The sequence below is a fragment of the Aythya fuligula genome, chromosome 5, assembly GCF_009819795.1.
Source record: "Aythya fuligula isolate bAytFul2 chromosome 5, bAytFul2.pri, whole genome shotgun sequence".
In the NCBI taxonomy this organism is placed as follows: Eukaryota; Metazoa; Chordata; class Aves; order Anseriformes; family Anatidae; genus Aythya; species Aythya fuligula.
This window is the reverse complement of record NC_045563.1, coordinates 17,262,370-17,275,980: the sequence shown is the minus strand read 5'-3', so window position 1 is coordinate 17,275,980 and position 13,611 is coordinate 17,262,370. Positions and strand designations below refer to the sequence as shown.

The 13,611-nt window shown below is 36.3% G+C and overlaps 1 protein-coding gene across 1 annotated transcript in view; it reads right to left on the bottom strand.

Moving 5' to 3' along the window:
* The window catches only part of TTC7B (tetratricopeptide repeat domain 7B), a 134,118-nt gene that overhangs the window by 102,279 nt on the left and 18,228 nt on the right, over positions 1 to 13,611 (bottom strand). The window contains exons 2-3 of the mRNA XM_032189229.1: positions 11,066 to 11,220; positions 9,776 to 9,944 (exon numbers count right to left, since the gene is read on the bottom strand). Of these exons, the coding sequence (XP_032045120.1) occupies positions 9,776 to 9,944; positions 11,066 to 11,220 (324 nt within the window). The remainder of the gene's footprint in view (positions 1 to 9,775; positions 9,945 to 11,065; positions 11,221 to 13,611) is intronic.

The window sequence follows — 13,611 nt, the reverse complement described above, 5'->3', positions numbered from 1 at the left end:
TGCATATTAGTAAAAGATTCCCTTCTACTTTTGACATGCAACAGATCTCCACATCATATTCTGCAAAACAAACTTAAAAATCAGTATACTTTTCAAAAATCTACACATTCTGATAGCCTAGCAAACATTCAAGTAGACTCTCTTGAAAACCTGCCAAACCTGAGTACAACAGACACTGGGCTTTTCTGACATGTTGTGGTTTTCATCTTAACATCTCTCTAAATATTAGAAAATATATTAAAATAGTCTAGAACAACTTATGCTGGTCTGCTTTCTTTCAATTTTTCAATCATATAACAAATATTGTTATATGTAGTATAGGTAGTTTGTTGTTATTTTTGTTTGTCTGGCTGTTTTTTTCATTTTGTTTTGTTTTGTCTTTTGCTAATCATATATCCAAAAGATGTAACTATACAAAAAGTTCAAATCTCCTGCTGCTTGAAGTGACCCTCTGATAAGAACTAAACATATGGTTGATGTTGGATAAAAAGCTTGCAGTGTCCTACATGAACAATTTCAAACTAAGAGATGACCATAAAACACAATAAATGAGCAGCAATTAGAAAAATGCCAAATGACTAAAAGCATCAGATAGTGGGCACATGGATCACTTCTCTCCACCCCTTCTCTCCCATGACACAAACAACAGGGGCCCCACAGTAATCCTCCATTTATGGCACACATTACTCAGCCGGCTATTTGTAGAATTGTCTCCGTTTTATTATTTATATTTTTATAATTTATGGCCAGAACTATTTTTTTTTTTTTTTTTTAAGTTGAAAATCTCAGTATAAGGACCTTTTCTCATTTTAGCTGGGAATTCTCTTTCAGATATCAAAGAATCTCAGTGTTCCATCAGAAAATTTAAAGTAATGGAGAGGAAAAGTACAAAATTGTGACAGGGTCCTCTGACAAAGCACATAATACTATTGCTTAAAGTAACTTTATTATACAACTGTACTTAGTGTATTTTTCCTGGTATGCTTATTACAACCTGTCAAAGTATATGTATTTTAAGCAGGCAATGCTTTACAGACAGAAGTTAATTTGGAGAACTATCCTGGAACAACCATTTACCAGGATGGTTCAGAGACTTTATTTGGTTTGCTGACACAAGAAATAATTTCAATTCAATACTGCATTAAAAATGAAACCATATTGACTAGAAGGAAAACATTGAATAAATTAAGAATTCTGTAACATGTTAAAACAAGAAGTTCCTTCAGATTCCAAGCTACTCATTTAACTCTTTCTTAAGAGAATCTTAAGAGAATCTTTGGGGATTGTTAGCATTAGGTAGAGGTTGGACTAGATGATCTTGAGGTCTCTTCCAACCTAGAAATTCTGTGATTCTGTGATTAAAAACAGATGATGGAGTGTAGAAATAATTATTAAAACACATAAAAATATTTTAATTTGAAATAGATAAAAACAGCAATATAGCAATAACAACCACAAATTATATTACCCACTTCTTTGTAAGAATATTGTGAATGATTAGAAATTAATTAAAACAAAGCATTATTATATTAGGCAATATTATATACTATAAGGCAATATTATATTATATAGTCTTGAAAAACAAAAGGCAAGTTGTAACTTACGGAATTTAGAAACACATGAATTCAAAGACACACATGTCACCCTAAATAATCTGCTGACAATGTTCACATGCATTTGGACAAGTCAGATCTCCCCTATGTGCTTATTTCCAGAGTTCCCGGGCAAAAATCTGTTTTTCTGCCTGAAAAGGGTACAAATTTCTTTAATTACTTGTAATTTTTTGAGATATTCAGCAAAGAGTTACATGTTCAACTCTATTTTTTGAGAAATTCAGCAGAGTTACTGCTATGAAATATTACTGCATTTGTTGTACAAGTCACAGCAATTGGTTTATTTAACCTTTATTCTTGATATTGTTTTAGCTTGTATTCAAGAATATCATGCCAGCTGGTATCACAAATTGACTTTGATATTATGGCTTTTAAGTTTAAGCCCTTCCAGTCAAAACCACCTTCAAGTAAAAGCTTCTAACAAACTGGGTCAGTTTTATTTTGGGAAGACACTTATCTCATACATATCTAGTCCAGATATCAAGCAAGATGACTCCTGAGGGAAAAGAAAGTGAGAAGCAGTGAAATGAATACAAGTCCATTCTAGTTAAGCTTGTGTGTTTTGCCAAGTAACTCTAAAATTGTTGTCAAAAGAGTAGAACAGCAACAAACAGTATTTGAACAAGAAAAAGGTACGCCTGATATTTCAATTACATGATAGCTTGTGAAGGTTTTCTTTAAATCTTTTATAAAAATTATAAATTATCCATATTTTAGATTCAGAAAGCAGACAGTAGATAGTTTTATCACTTACTCCAAGTGATCTTCATGTCTGTATGCTCTCAAATCAGTGATCAAAGTTATGCCAAGCCTTTTTTTTTTAAACAAGTACATTACAAGAGCAAACTAACTGCAGTATCACATACACATAACTACTACCCAAAAAAGAGGGTTCCTCATAAGAATGAGCAATAAACTAACAAGTTTTAAGTTCTCATGGATAAGATTTGCTTATTCTTTGCAGTTTTTTGTTTTGATTACATTGACTTTTCATTTTCATTCATTAAAAAGAAAAAAAAGTAGACTTTCTGTTGGAAAACCAACTAACATCCCCATTTCATTTTACAAAGTAAAGCAAAAATTACTCAAAGGTCAAAAGGGAATCCACAGCAGATTTCAGATCTTTACCAAGTACTCAAACCACCCAGATTGCTACTGAAACCATTAAAAACATACATCTACACACCGCAATCCTGAGAAGAGCCTGTCGCATCTGTCACATTTATGGCATTTTGTGTAACTGAGGATCTTAGAAGATGCCAGTCAGTACCTTGTCTGTATAAGTGCTTGTCAATTTTAGAGACCACAAGTAATAACTGTGGTTTATCTCCTGTCCTCAGTAGTCAATTCAAAGGACAGACAAAAACAAACAAAAGTGAAAGACTATTTTATACTTAAGTAAATAAACATGTTTTTGCAAGAGGGAAAAAGTCGCATGAATAGAAAGGGTCCCTGGGTTTGCTTCCTGTTTTCCTTCGACATGTAAAATCAAAGTCTGAGTATACATCCTTTATTCTTCCCTATAGGATATGCAAAGCAATAGTGGTAAGTGTTCCATAGGCTGTACACAAAAGGCACCAACCTTTCATCTCTGCTTTTAAAGAAGCTTCGTACTTAGCTTACATATTTAGAACAAGCAATTATATAGATTATAGCACACACTTACTAGTAATTTTTGACAAAAAAAATTGGAACAGCTCTAGTTACAGCCATCAAGGAACTCCCACAGTTTATTGCTGAACTTAGAACGAGCACTGCTAATTTCACTGAAGTATAGGACTTATTTCTAGAAGTCCTCAGTCAAAGATTGTGCTTTGTGTGTAGAGAATTATTTTTTTTTGAAAGAAAAGTATAAACTTTTTCCCTGTCAATTCTCTACTGGTATTTGTAAAGTATTAATTAATAAAAGGAGGAAGACTAAGAATAGGCATTAGGAAAATATATTTATATTAAAAGTACCTCTTACTGCAGATACATTGTCTTCATAGAATTACCTATTTCTTTACCCAATATAAGGAAACAAAAATATTTAATCTCTTTGGTTTTTCAAATATGCTGGATTTCCCATCCCTCTCATGCAAAGACACAGGAAAAAAAAATCTCCAGCAACTGTTAGGATGTGGAATCTCCTTTATAGCTACTTGCATACCCAAGCAGCTTCTCAGAAAAGGTATCAGAAAGGTCAATATCCTTTTCTCTTAGCAAACTTGAATTTAAAGAAGCTGCTCTGGCTAGCTAATTTTTCTACATACAGGGTACTTACAGAGAATTAAATCCATTCTAGACAAAACTCAGAGCATTACAAGCACCACTTTCCAGAGCTGAAGTCAGTATTTCATCATCTATGCTCATACTGCAATATTACTTCATTAGTGTTTTTTTTTTTTTCTAATATCAGAGTTATGCTATTTCTTCAAAGCATCTCTAAGTTCTTCAAATTTAAAAATAAAAATACGCACGCACACACACACACATATATATACACACACCCTGGTTTCTAATGGCAGGAACACTCATATCTTTTCTGAAGTGAATACTTAGCAGTTAATAAAACCAAAACAGTATTTGGGGATTTATTATCATATCATCTGAAACAATGTATCATAGCTGTAACAACATCTGCTGTGAAATGACTGGCCACACTTCTCCTCTAAATGTAACAGTTTTCAAATATTTGTATTTTCATAACAACACAGAATAGAAGAACCAAATTATTTTCATTCAGTGTTTAGATTTCAAGCACCAGAGCTTAAAGCTCCATTGAAGGAAGCAGGACAAACTCATGGCTTTTCTACCTCAACCCGTATTCAAGCAGGAGAGATACAGACTTGGGAAAACCAAGCTTTATCTGAAAAAAGTTTTAAGTAGCTATGGCTGAAGCTTCCCAGCCACGGTCTGCAGAATGTTTGCTGGCAGCAAACTTCTGCACAGCAATATGGGAGGAGGGAACTTAGGAAGTTGAGTTCTTGACCCATTACCTAATGAGGCTAGAGATCTCTGGCATAATGATTAAAACAGCTTTCATTTAGCATTCTTCCATGAAGGGCTGCTTGGTGTCTGCTGACACAGGCTAGCAACGCACAAGATCTCATTACGATCGGGTATGATTAAAGTTAAGTGCAGGATCTTTGCTAACTGCAAAGTAGCAATTCACATGCAGCTGACACTCTCACTGAACCTAATGAATATTTCCACGTTTCTGTAAATAGAACTAATTAATAGCCAATCATTTAACTTGGTAAACGTGACATTAAATTTGAATATGGGTCAGCAGCAGTAAAGGCCATCTCACCTTACTCAACATGCATCATCTAAATATAAACACAGCTATTCGAACAGGCAATATGAGACACAGAATGGCCTGCAGCAACAGGGTTACAATCCTGTAATGTCGCAGTCTAACTTACATATGTCATCTCTCATGTACTTAACAAGAACGTGACCCTAATGCAACACAGCTATCTTGTCAGATACCTGCGGTAGTCTACTAATCTATGACAAGACAGTAAATATGAACACCATTTCTTAACTAAAATCAAAAGTTTACAGCATTGCAGACTGTAAGGACTTACAAATTGCAGTGTTCATCTCTGAGCATATGTGGAAAGATTCACTGATTTGTAATGCCAAGTATTAATTACACATCCATTTTTCAGTCATATCTTGACTTACGCAGCATCACAATCATGTAAACTTAGATTTTGCTAACCTTATTTCCCAGTTAAATATATACTTGTAATTTGAGTGTCGCTGGGAAGTTGCACCTCCCCAAATTAACACCTCAGTATCCCACTGTGTATCTCATCTCTGCTTCCATAAGCAAACAAAAATTGCTTAGAAACACAGAAGATACTGCCACGCATGGTATTTGAATAATGCCTCTGCGCACTTTCCAGTATATTACCTCATTCATATACTGCTGAAAACTTGCAAAAACTTAATTGTCCTGTTCCCAGAGAGCATATCCTTAAGAGAATATTAGCTTCAGTCATTATTAAAATGGATTCTAAATATACACTACCATGTGATAACAGTGCCATACACAATTTTTTCTGATTTGTCTTTGAAGAGAATAAGGTACAGAGAGTTGGAGGTAGGTATACAAGCCTAACTTGAAAAAGGAAAAAGACTCAGACATATACAATCTTTAGTTACTTCTTTATGGATTCATAACTTGTCTTATTTCAATTCTTCCTAAGTTAAGATTTTCCTCAGTCTCAAAATTGAGAATTGGGCAATTAAATTGATCTAGTGAAGAACTTAAGCAGATGATACTAAAGAGACAAAATTAACCTCTTATAAGAGGTTTGGAACTCTTTTCAATTTACAAGCCATTTGAAAATTACCCCCTCTTGATGTCTTGTTCAAAATTGTGTTTTTGAAATTTAATACTGCAGCTATTCCAACACAACACCTTCTATATACACAGAATAGAATTGCTCAGAAGCACAGCATCAAAATTAGCTTAAAAAAATCACAATAGTTTAAGGGTGTAAGATCAGAAAAGTATGCCTATCAACAAAGTTAACCACATAAAAGAAGACTGTCTTTCACTACTCCTCCATTTTTAACTTGTGAATTTCGTGAAATGGTGAAGAAAGGCAGAAAAATACCAGAGCTGTACTCCATTCAGGAGTACTACTGTGTGGTAGCTGCCTCCACCCCACCTCTGGGTGAGAGATATCCGAGCAGTACTGAATCCTGACCTATGATAATCAAGTTTCTGAAGTTCTGCCTCATGCATATTCACTTGGCTAGTCTACTTTGTGCTGTTTTAATGGACACGGCAGCAGATAACTTTTCATCAGGCCACTCTTCCATCATCTTTTACCCAAGAAAACGCATTAGACATCAGAGCAGACAGCTGCATTTGCTGCCAGAAGCCAGGAAAAAGAGTCTCTTTTTTCCCCCCCCTCACAAAACTACCAGCCCATTAGCTTTTTGGTCTTCATGAGACACAGCAGTTCTGTATCTCGTAAGTTCTCAGATACAGGTTCACAAAACTAACAAACAAAAAACAACAAACAGCTTGGTGGATAATGCATTCAGACACACTTATTCTGGAGAAATTGAAGTGTCAGTAAGAATTTTCCTCTTCTGATTTTTTTTCTTTGCCACATCTTATTTTTTAACAATAAAAAATGTATAAATGCATATGTTTACGTAAACATGTTATGTTTATGTATGCCCCCATATATTTGTATGCATACATATATAAACACATACACAAATACATGCACACACTCCAGAGTTCAACAAGTGTTTAAGAACCTCACTTCCTCTCCAATGTTCCAATTCCATTTCCTCTCCCCACAATTGCCACTACTGCTTTTCCTCTTCTCCTTCTTACTAGCCATTAGTAGATAAAACTCCAACAAAGCTTAGCCTGAACCTGACCTTGGGCTCATTTTGCACCTCATTTCATTTGTACACACATGCTGAATCTCCCTTTGCTGTGAAGGACAGAAAAATGTACTTTCTGTGTTTTGCAAGGGTAAGAGAGTGCACAGGCACAAAGCAGGCCATTTCTGAGGGCTTGCAGTAGACTTAATTGTCTAGGCATAACATGTTCAATTAAGTACCTTGAAACAATTGCAGAAGAATAAACAACATTTCAATTCAAGCATCCTACTCAATCCCTCACCTCCATTACAGAATGTAAAGCTCAGAGTAAAAAGGGAAGCATTTGTGGCACTCCTACCTTAAGTGAGGAAAAAATTGTAGCAATTAAAAAAAAATAAAAGTAACAATAAAAAGTAGAGCAATTAAAAACTCCCATTAGTTTTTTCTGCCTTACAGCTTTGTCAGGCAAGCATATCAGTGCCTGACCACTACAAAACAGGATACCAATATCCTGCTGACTACAAATCCAGTGGAACTGGGTTTGCCCAAAAGTGGATTGAAATTAGGGAACTGAAGCGGGTATTTTTACAGCCTCTGCATGTTGCCATGCCGAGCAGGGCAGCCAGGCTGATGCACGCACACAGGCATTTCTTGGGAACATGGTGATCTGTTCATGACTGCCAAAGAAATAAAAGCTAAATACTTAGGAAACTTCAGATATTCAGATTATCCTTTAAACCACAAGTAGAAATACAAGTCACAGCAAAGGACAAAATCTATTTAAAAATAACTTGTACTTAGTTGATAGTAACTACAAGTCTCCAATCACTTCTGAAGAAGCCCTTCACACTGAAAAGTTTTATAAACTGCTCTAAAAAGTGGAAAATAGAAATTCCGGGGAAGGGAGTGAAGGGGAGGGAAGGAGAAGGGGGAAGAAGGGGAGAGTTAACTGTACTACTGCATATTAATGTTCGCTATTTAGCTGTCAGTTACTCTAAATGCTTCTAAACTTTGAATATTGAATTTAAGACCACTCCGAGACTTCAGACTTACTCTAGAACACGCAGGAGATGACAAACTTACAACCCTGGGAAGAAGGGATATTAAATTCCAAAATTCCATTAATTACCCATTCAAAAATAAAACATTGTAGGGAAAAAAAAAAAAAAAAAAAAAAAAAGGCAAAACAACGCAATTCTGGAAATGAGCAGAGCAAAAGGAAAAAAGCAGTAGTCAGCTAGTCTGCCCAGGTAATCTGAAATCCAGTCACCCAGTAAAAGTGACCAAAGCAGTGAAGTCTGATCAAGATTAGATCAGGTGTGATACAACAGATTTCAGTGTTTAAGTAGAAAACCTGAAATCAGAAGCAACAATTAAAAGCACATCTAGGCTGCAGATGTGCCTTTTCTCCCTTTCTTTTTTTAAAAGCTGAATCTACAAGATATTCCAGGGTAGAGAAGAAATTAAGGCAAGACGTGTATTTACTATTTTCTAATCAATTAATTTCATATCAAGTAAACTGAATAATAGCAATCCTTTCTGCAAAATTGGTGTCTTAATATTTCAGCTGTTCTATATTCTTATGAGGCCAAATAAAACAGAGCCAGAAGAGTTGCGCTCTGGGAAAATATTCAATTAACTTATTGGGATTCCTTGGAGATAAGCAAATCTATGCACTTACAGTTGATCAAGTCCAAGACTGCATTTGCATAGGAAGAGTGACAAAATCAACAGCCATCTTCACAGATGGGTGAAAGGGAAAGCTGAATGGAAGGTTATTGACAAAAAAACAGCAACAACAAAAAAACTCACAACCCACACACAGATGGCATATGAGAGACCTGGGCAAGTTTATGACACACATAAAAACTCCCCACATCCTTCCCTTTCCATTTTCAGTGGAAACAGTTACCCTCTTCAAAGACCAGGAACAATCTTTGAACAATTACCAGTGAATGCTATTGAAGTCTCTCCTAAATTGTGTTTGCTAACTTTGACTCTTCTCTTGCGGTAACAAACAGTATGTATGCATGTCAAACCCAAATTTAAACACAGCAGACCAAAGCAAACATAGTCAGACAGGAAATTCTCATAAACCTATGGCATACAAACTGCCACTTTCCTCAAAACGTTAACCCAGCTCACAGCCCACGAACAAGTTTTCTAAACTGAGGTGGTACTGCCACCTTAAGACACCAGGCCAGCATTACAATTTTCACTATCCTGTATTAATCAAAAAACATTTTCTGAAATTTAAAAAAGATACATATTCAGTGAAGATTTCTAAAAATTAAACTGCAAAAGAAAAACATTGCTTTAAGTCCTTTTCATTTATCATGATTACTTTACTCGATTAAGTAACAATTTAGGTTTATTCTAGTTTAACATAACCTAGGCTATGCATCTTAACATTCAGTACACAGCATTGTGAATCAAGGTTCTTCAATTTTGTCCACAGCAACTGAAGAACTGCACTACTTTTGTAACACAACTTTCAGGAACAGTGCCAATACTTCTAGTATCTTGCGAAAGTTATAGGACATTCAGATACTGAAGGACTTTTAAACACACATAAAAATTTGACTGGGTAACAGCAGGGTTAAAATGGAAATTTTAACAGAGGTAAGAGCCTTGTCAACCTAGCACAAGCTCTGGCTATTTTAAAGGAAATAAGCCATCCTCTCACTCATCTGCACATGTGGCACTGTATCACCGTGTTGATTATATGTATGCCAACAATTTCTTTCACTTTGGACAAAATGTTGATTCACTTTTTAAAACTATTTCTAACATTATTATATGGGAAAGAGCAATCTTACCTTTAGTAGAATATGCTTCAGCAATCATCCGTAACCTATATGGCGGCACAGCAGCTAGCTGCAAATCATCAACTCCAACTCTGGCATATGTATTCAGAGCTTCTTTGTAATCACCTTCCACATAGTTTAGCTTGGCCATAATCAAGTTAGCTTCTTGTAAGAATTCTGGCTAGAAGGAAGAGGAATAAGAAAGGTTTTGTTCCTCAGGAAAAAAAAAATAAAAAAAAAATCTATCAAACCTGACAATTGTTCGGCATGTTTTCTGCATATACTAATTGTGGAAGCCCACAGTAGATATCTTGTGAGAGAGCAACTAATCACCAAAATTCTATCTTCATGTTATATTTGGGAAGCTTTGAGGTAGGGTGTGAAGCCACATAATCATTCTCCAGCAAGTTATTGAACAGCATCATCAGTCATTTTTCACATTCGTATGTTTGTTTACGCATGCACCAGTAATACCTCTCAAGCAGCAGACAGCTTTGCCAGGTAACAAAACTATTTAAAGACAGCCTATCATTACAACCCCTCCAATGATTTTTTCTTAACACCACAAGTACAGTTCAAAATAACAGTGTCAAATCTCAAGATTGTATTCCACAGCCTATATATTTAATGTGCACAATTTCAAAGCATCAGGGTAGAGGAAACATCTTGAAAAAAGGATTCAAGGAAGGAAAAAAGGAAGGGAAGGAAATCCTCCCATGAATCATTGGAAACACAGAAATGGAAGTTAGAGATGACTGAAAAGGCAGGTTCTCATCTTACAAAAGACACCTATGAATATAGAAAAATAAGTGAACTAGTACCTACAACAATAGTTAAGCAAAGAAGGAAAAGAATGATTAAGAACATCGAAAGTTTGTGACATAAACGCTCTTCTCAAGGATAAACCTTACTTTTCGTCCCCAAACATAACTTCAGAAGTCTTTCCTGCATACTCATGAGTCTATTACAGAAATTTGTCAAGTATTTTGTGGTTTTATAACCACATATTTCTACCTAATACACTCCAAAGAATAATTTATTTATATACAGCAAAGACTTCACTTAAGCATTTCATAAGTTGGTGACGATTTTCTTGTTATTGTAATGAAAGAAGATTTGAGAAATTTATCTGAACAAAAATCCACGAAGAAACAAAAAGACATGAAATAGCATAGCACTGATGATGTTCTGGGAATAACAATAAATCCACACACAAGAACTTTCCACGTTCATCTCCACAATTAGCAGCACACTGTTGTCCATTTCACATTTTCTAATTCTTGCTCAGACTGACCGACTTACCTTTAGGTTTCCTCTGTCAAGTGCTGCTGTGAGATGTTTCCTGACTTCAGTCAGCTTTGGCCTAGGGCCCCGTGGACTGCTATTCTGTTTAAGAGCATTTTCCTTCAGAAATTGTTCTAGTTTGGACTCTCCGAGGAGAAGTTCTGCCATGTCATCTGTAAATAAAAACACACACATGAAACATAGAAATCAGTTTATTTCACTGATGTTTTGGTGTAGACACCACTGCCTCCACTGAAAATTTTCAGATCTAAATTTTAAAAACAAACTAACCTAAACAAACACAAAGCCAATTACTCGGGTTTAACATGTCACATGGGTTCTTCATTTTACTTCTCAATTTATCTTTTATATGCATATAATTGTAGAATTAAGTCTGTTACGTTCTAGGCTGTAACAAATTACAGTAGTAAACTATCTTCTTCCCTTCTACCTTAAAAAGCAACATTTGATTCAAAAGCCTCATTGACTCTGCAGCATTCTGCATGTATAAAAACACACCTGTGTTCTGAAATGCATCCACACATGTTTAGCTGTTTAAAGAATACTGCAGAAGAGAAAGATCTCAGTTTTCAGATGAAGACAAGACAAGTCACAGATGCAGCCTGGTTACCAGCCAGCTTAGTTTTCAGGCTTTCAGAACATGGTTGTCAGATTCCTCACTCAAGTTTGCAGTAACAATTTAATTCCTCTACCCACCAAACATACTTTTGCTGGTCACCTCATCTTTAGGTCAGATGATACCAAGTAATTTTAGGTGCCACACTTCTACCTGTACTTTACTCTTTTAGGAGCATCTTTATGCCTCTTTGTGCGTTTTATTTTGCTTAAACTGTGAGCTTTCTGTATAATTTATCTTTGTGACAACAATGCACTCTGGATACAGCTTTGATGTATGCTAGCCAAAAATGTTGGTCCCTTGAAAGATAAAGGAAGGAAAAATAAATTATTTCCCTAGCGCACCATTACTTTGGAGACATTCTAAAAAGCAGTGACACTCAACATCTTTCAAATATGTATTATATGCATACAATTCCCAGTCTAAACCAAAATATTACTACTGCTCAATAATATACCTACAGCATAACAATAAAACTTTATTACCCACTAATTGCCAACTAAAAGCTTCTATTTACCTATTCAATGCTCATATAGCAAAATATATAGCTATTTAGCTGCAAATGGGAGTTTGACATGCATCAGCAAGTCCAGCATAAAATTTCCACATTTGTTAATCAAGAATTTGATCAGTTTACAAAGCCTGACTGAAAAAAAATTCATTTTAAATATCTGATGTACCTAAGTGTATAGTTTAACAACAAAAAAGTCAAATTTAAGTTCTGACAAATGTGAAGACTGAGCAGCTTAGACTATACAGCATTGAAGGTTAACTAATCTCCTTGCATACTAGAAATTTAATGTTTCTGAACAGAATTAAAATGAGAAAAGTTCTACAGTAAATAATAATTGTTTTGGTAAAAGCACAAGAAATCCACTTTTAGCTGTGTTAGCAGGGAACAAGCAAATTAAAGAGGACTTCAGTATTTGGTCTGTCAGGACGGAGCACATTTATGATTTAATATGGCTTGTAAAGTCTTTCCTGTGCTTAGAAAAAAGGAAGAAGAAAAAACCTTTACCACAGAATGAGTTTTATTCAAACATTACCATCAGAGTACATCAGAAAGCAGGGAATGAGACGCTCACTGCTCTCAGCACAAGCACCTGGAGGGACCAGGCCCAGGCCTTGAAACCCCATGTCCGTGGCCCCCCGCCACCAGCTCCGAGTCACGGCCAGGACATCGCTGGTCACTCTTTAAGCGATGCCTCCTAGAAGCACAAGATAAGGCAATTCCAAAATATCGCAAGTCAGGCAGGCGGGGCAGGAGGCCGGCGTGGCTGACCAGGAACATTCTAATGGAGATTAGGCGGAAACAGAGAGTGTTTCGCTACTGGAAGGAGGGCCAGGCGTCATGGAAAGAATACAGGGATGCTGTTCGTGTTTGTAGGGAGAAAGTTCGAGTGGCCAAAGCACAGCTAGAGTTGAAGCTGGCTGTGTCTGTGAGAGAAAATAAAAAGGGTTTTTTTAGATATGTAAATGGAAAAAGGAGAACTAAAGAAAACATAGGGCCGCTCCTTGATAGGGAAGGTCTCCTCACAGACGATGACGTAGGCAAAGCAGAGACGCTTAACGCCTTCTTTGCCTCTGTCTTCAGTGCCGATGATGGGCTTCGGGACCCAGGGTGCCCTGAGCTGGAGGACCGGGACGGTGGGGATGACAAACTCCCAACTGACCCTGAACGTGTGCGGGATTTGCTACTCCACCTGGATCCCTACAAGTCCATGGGTCCGGATGGGATTCATCCCCGGGTGCTGAAAGAGCTGGCGGATGTCATTGCGGAACCTCTATCAATTATTTTTCAACGATCCTGGGAATTTGGAGAGGTCCCAGTAGACTGGAAGCTGGCAAATGTTGTGCCAATTTTCAAGAAGGGTCAGAAAGAAGACCCTAGCAATTACAGGCCTGTCAGTCTCACGTCAGTGCCTGG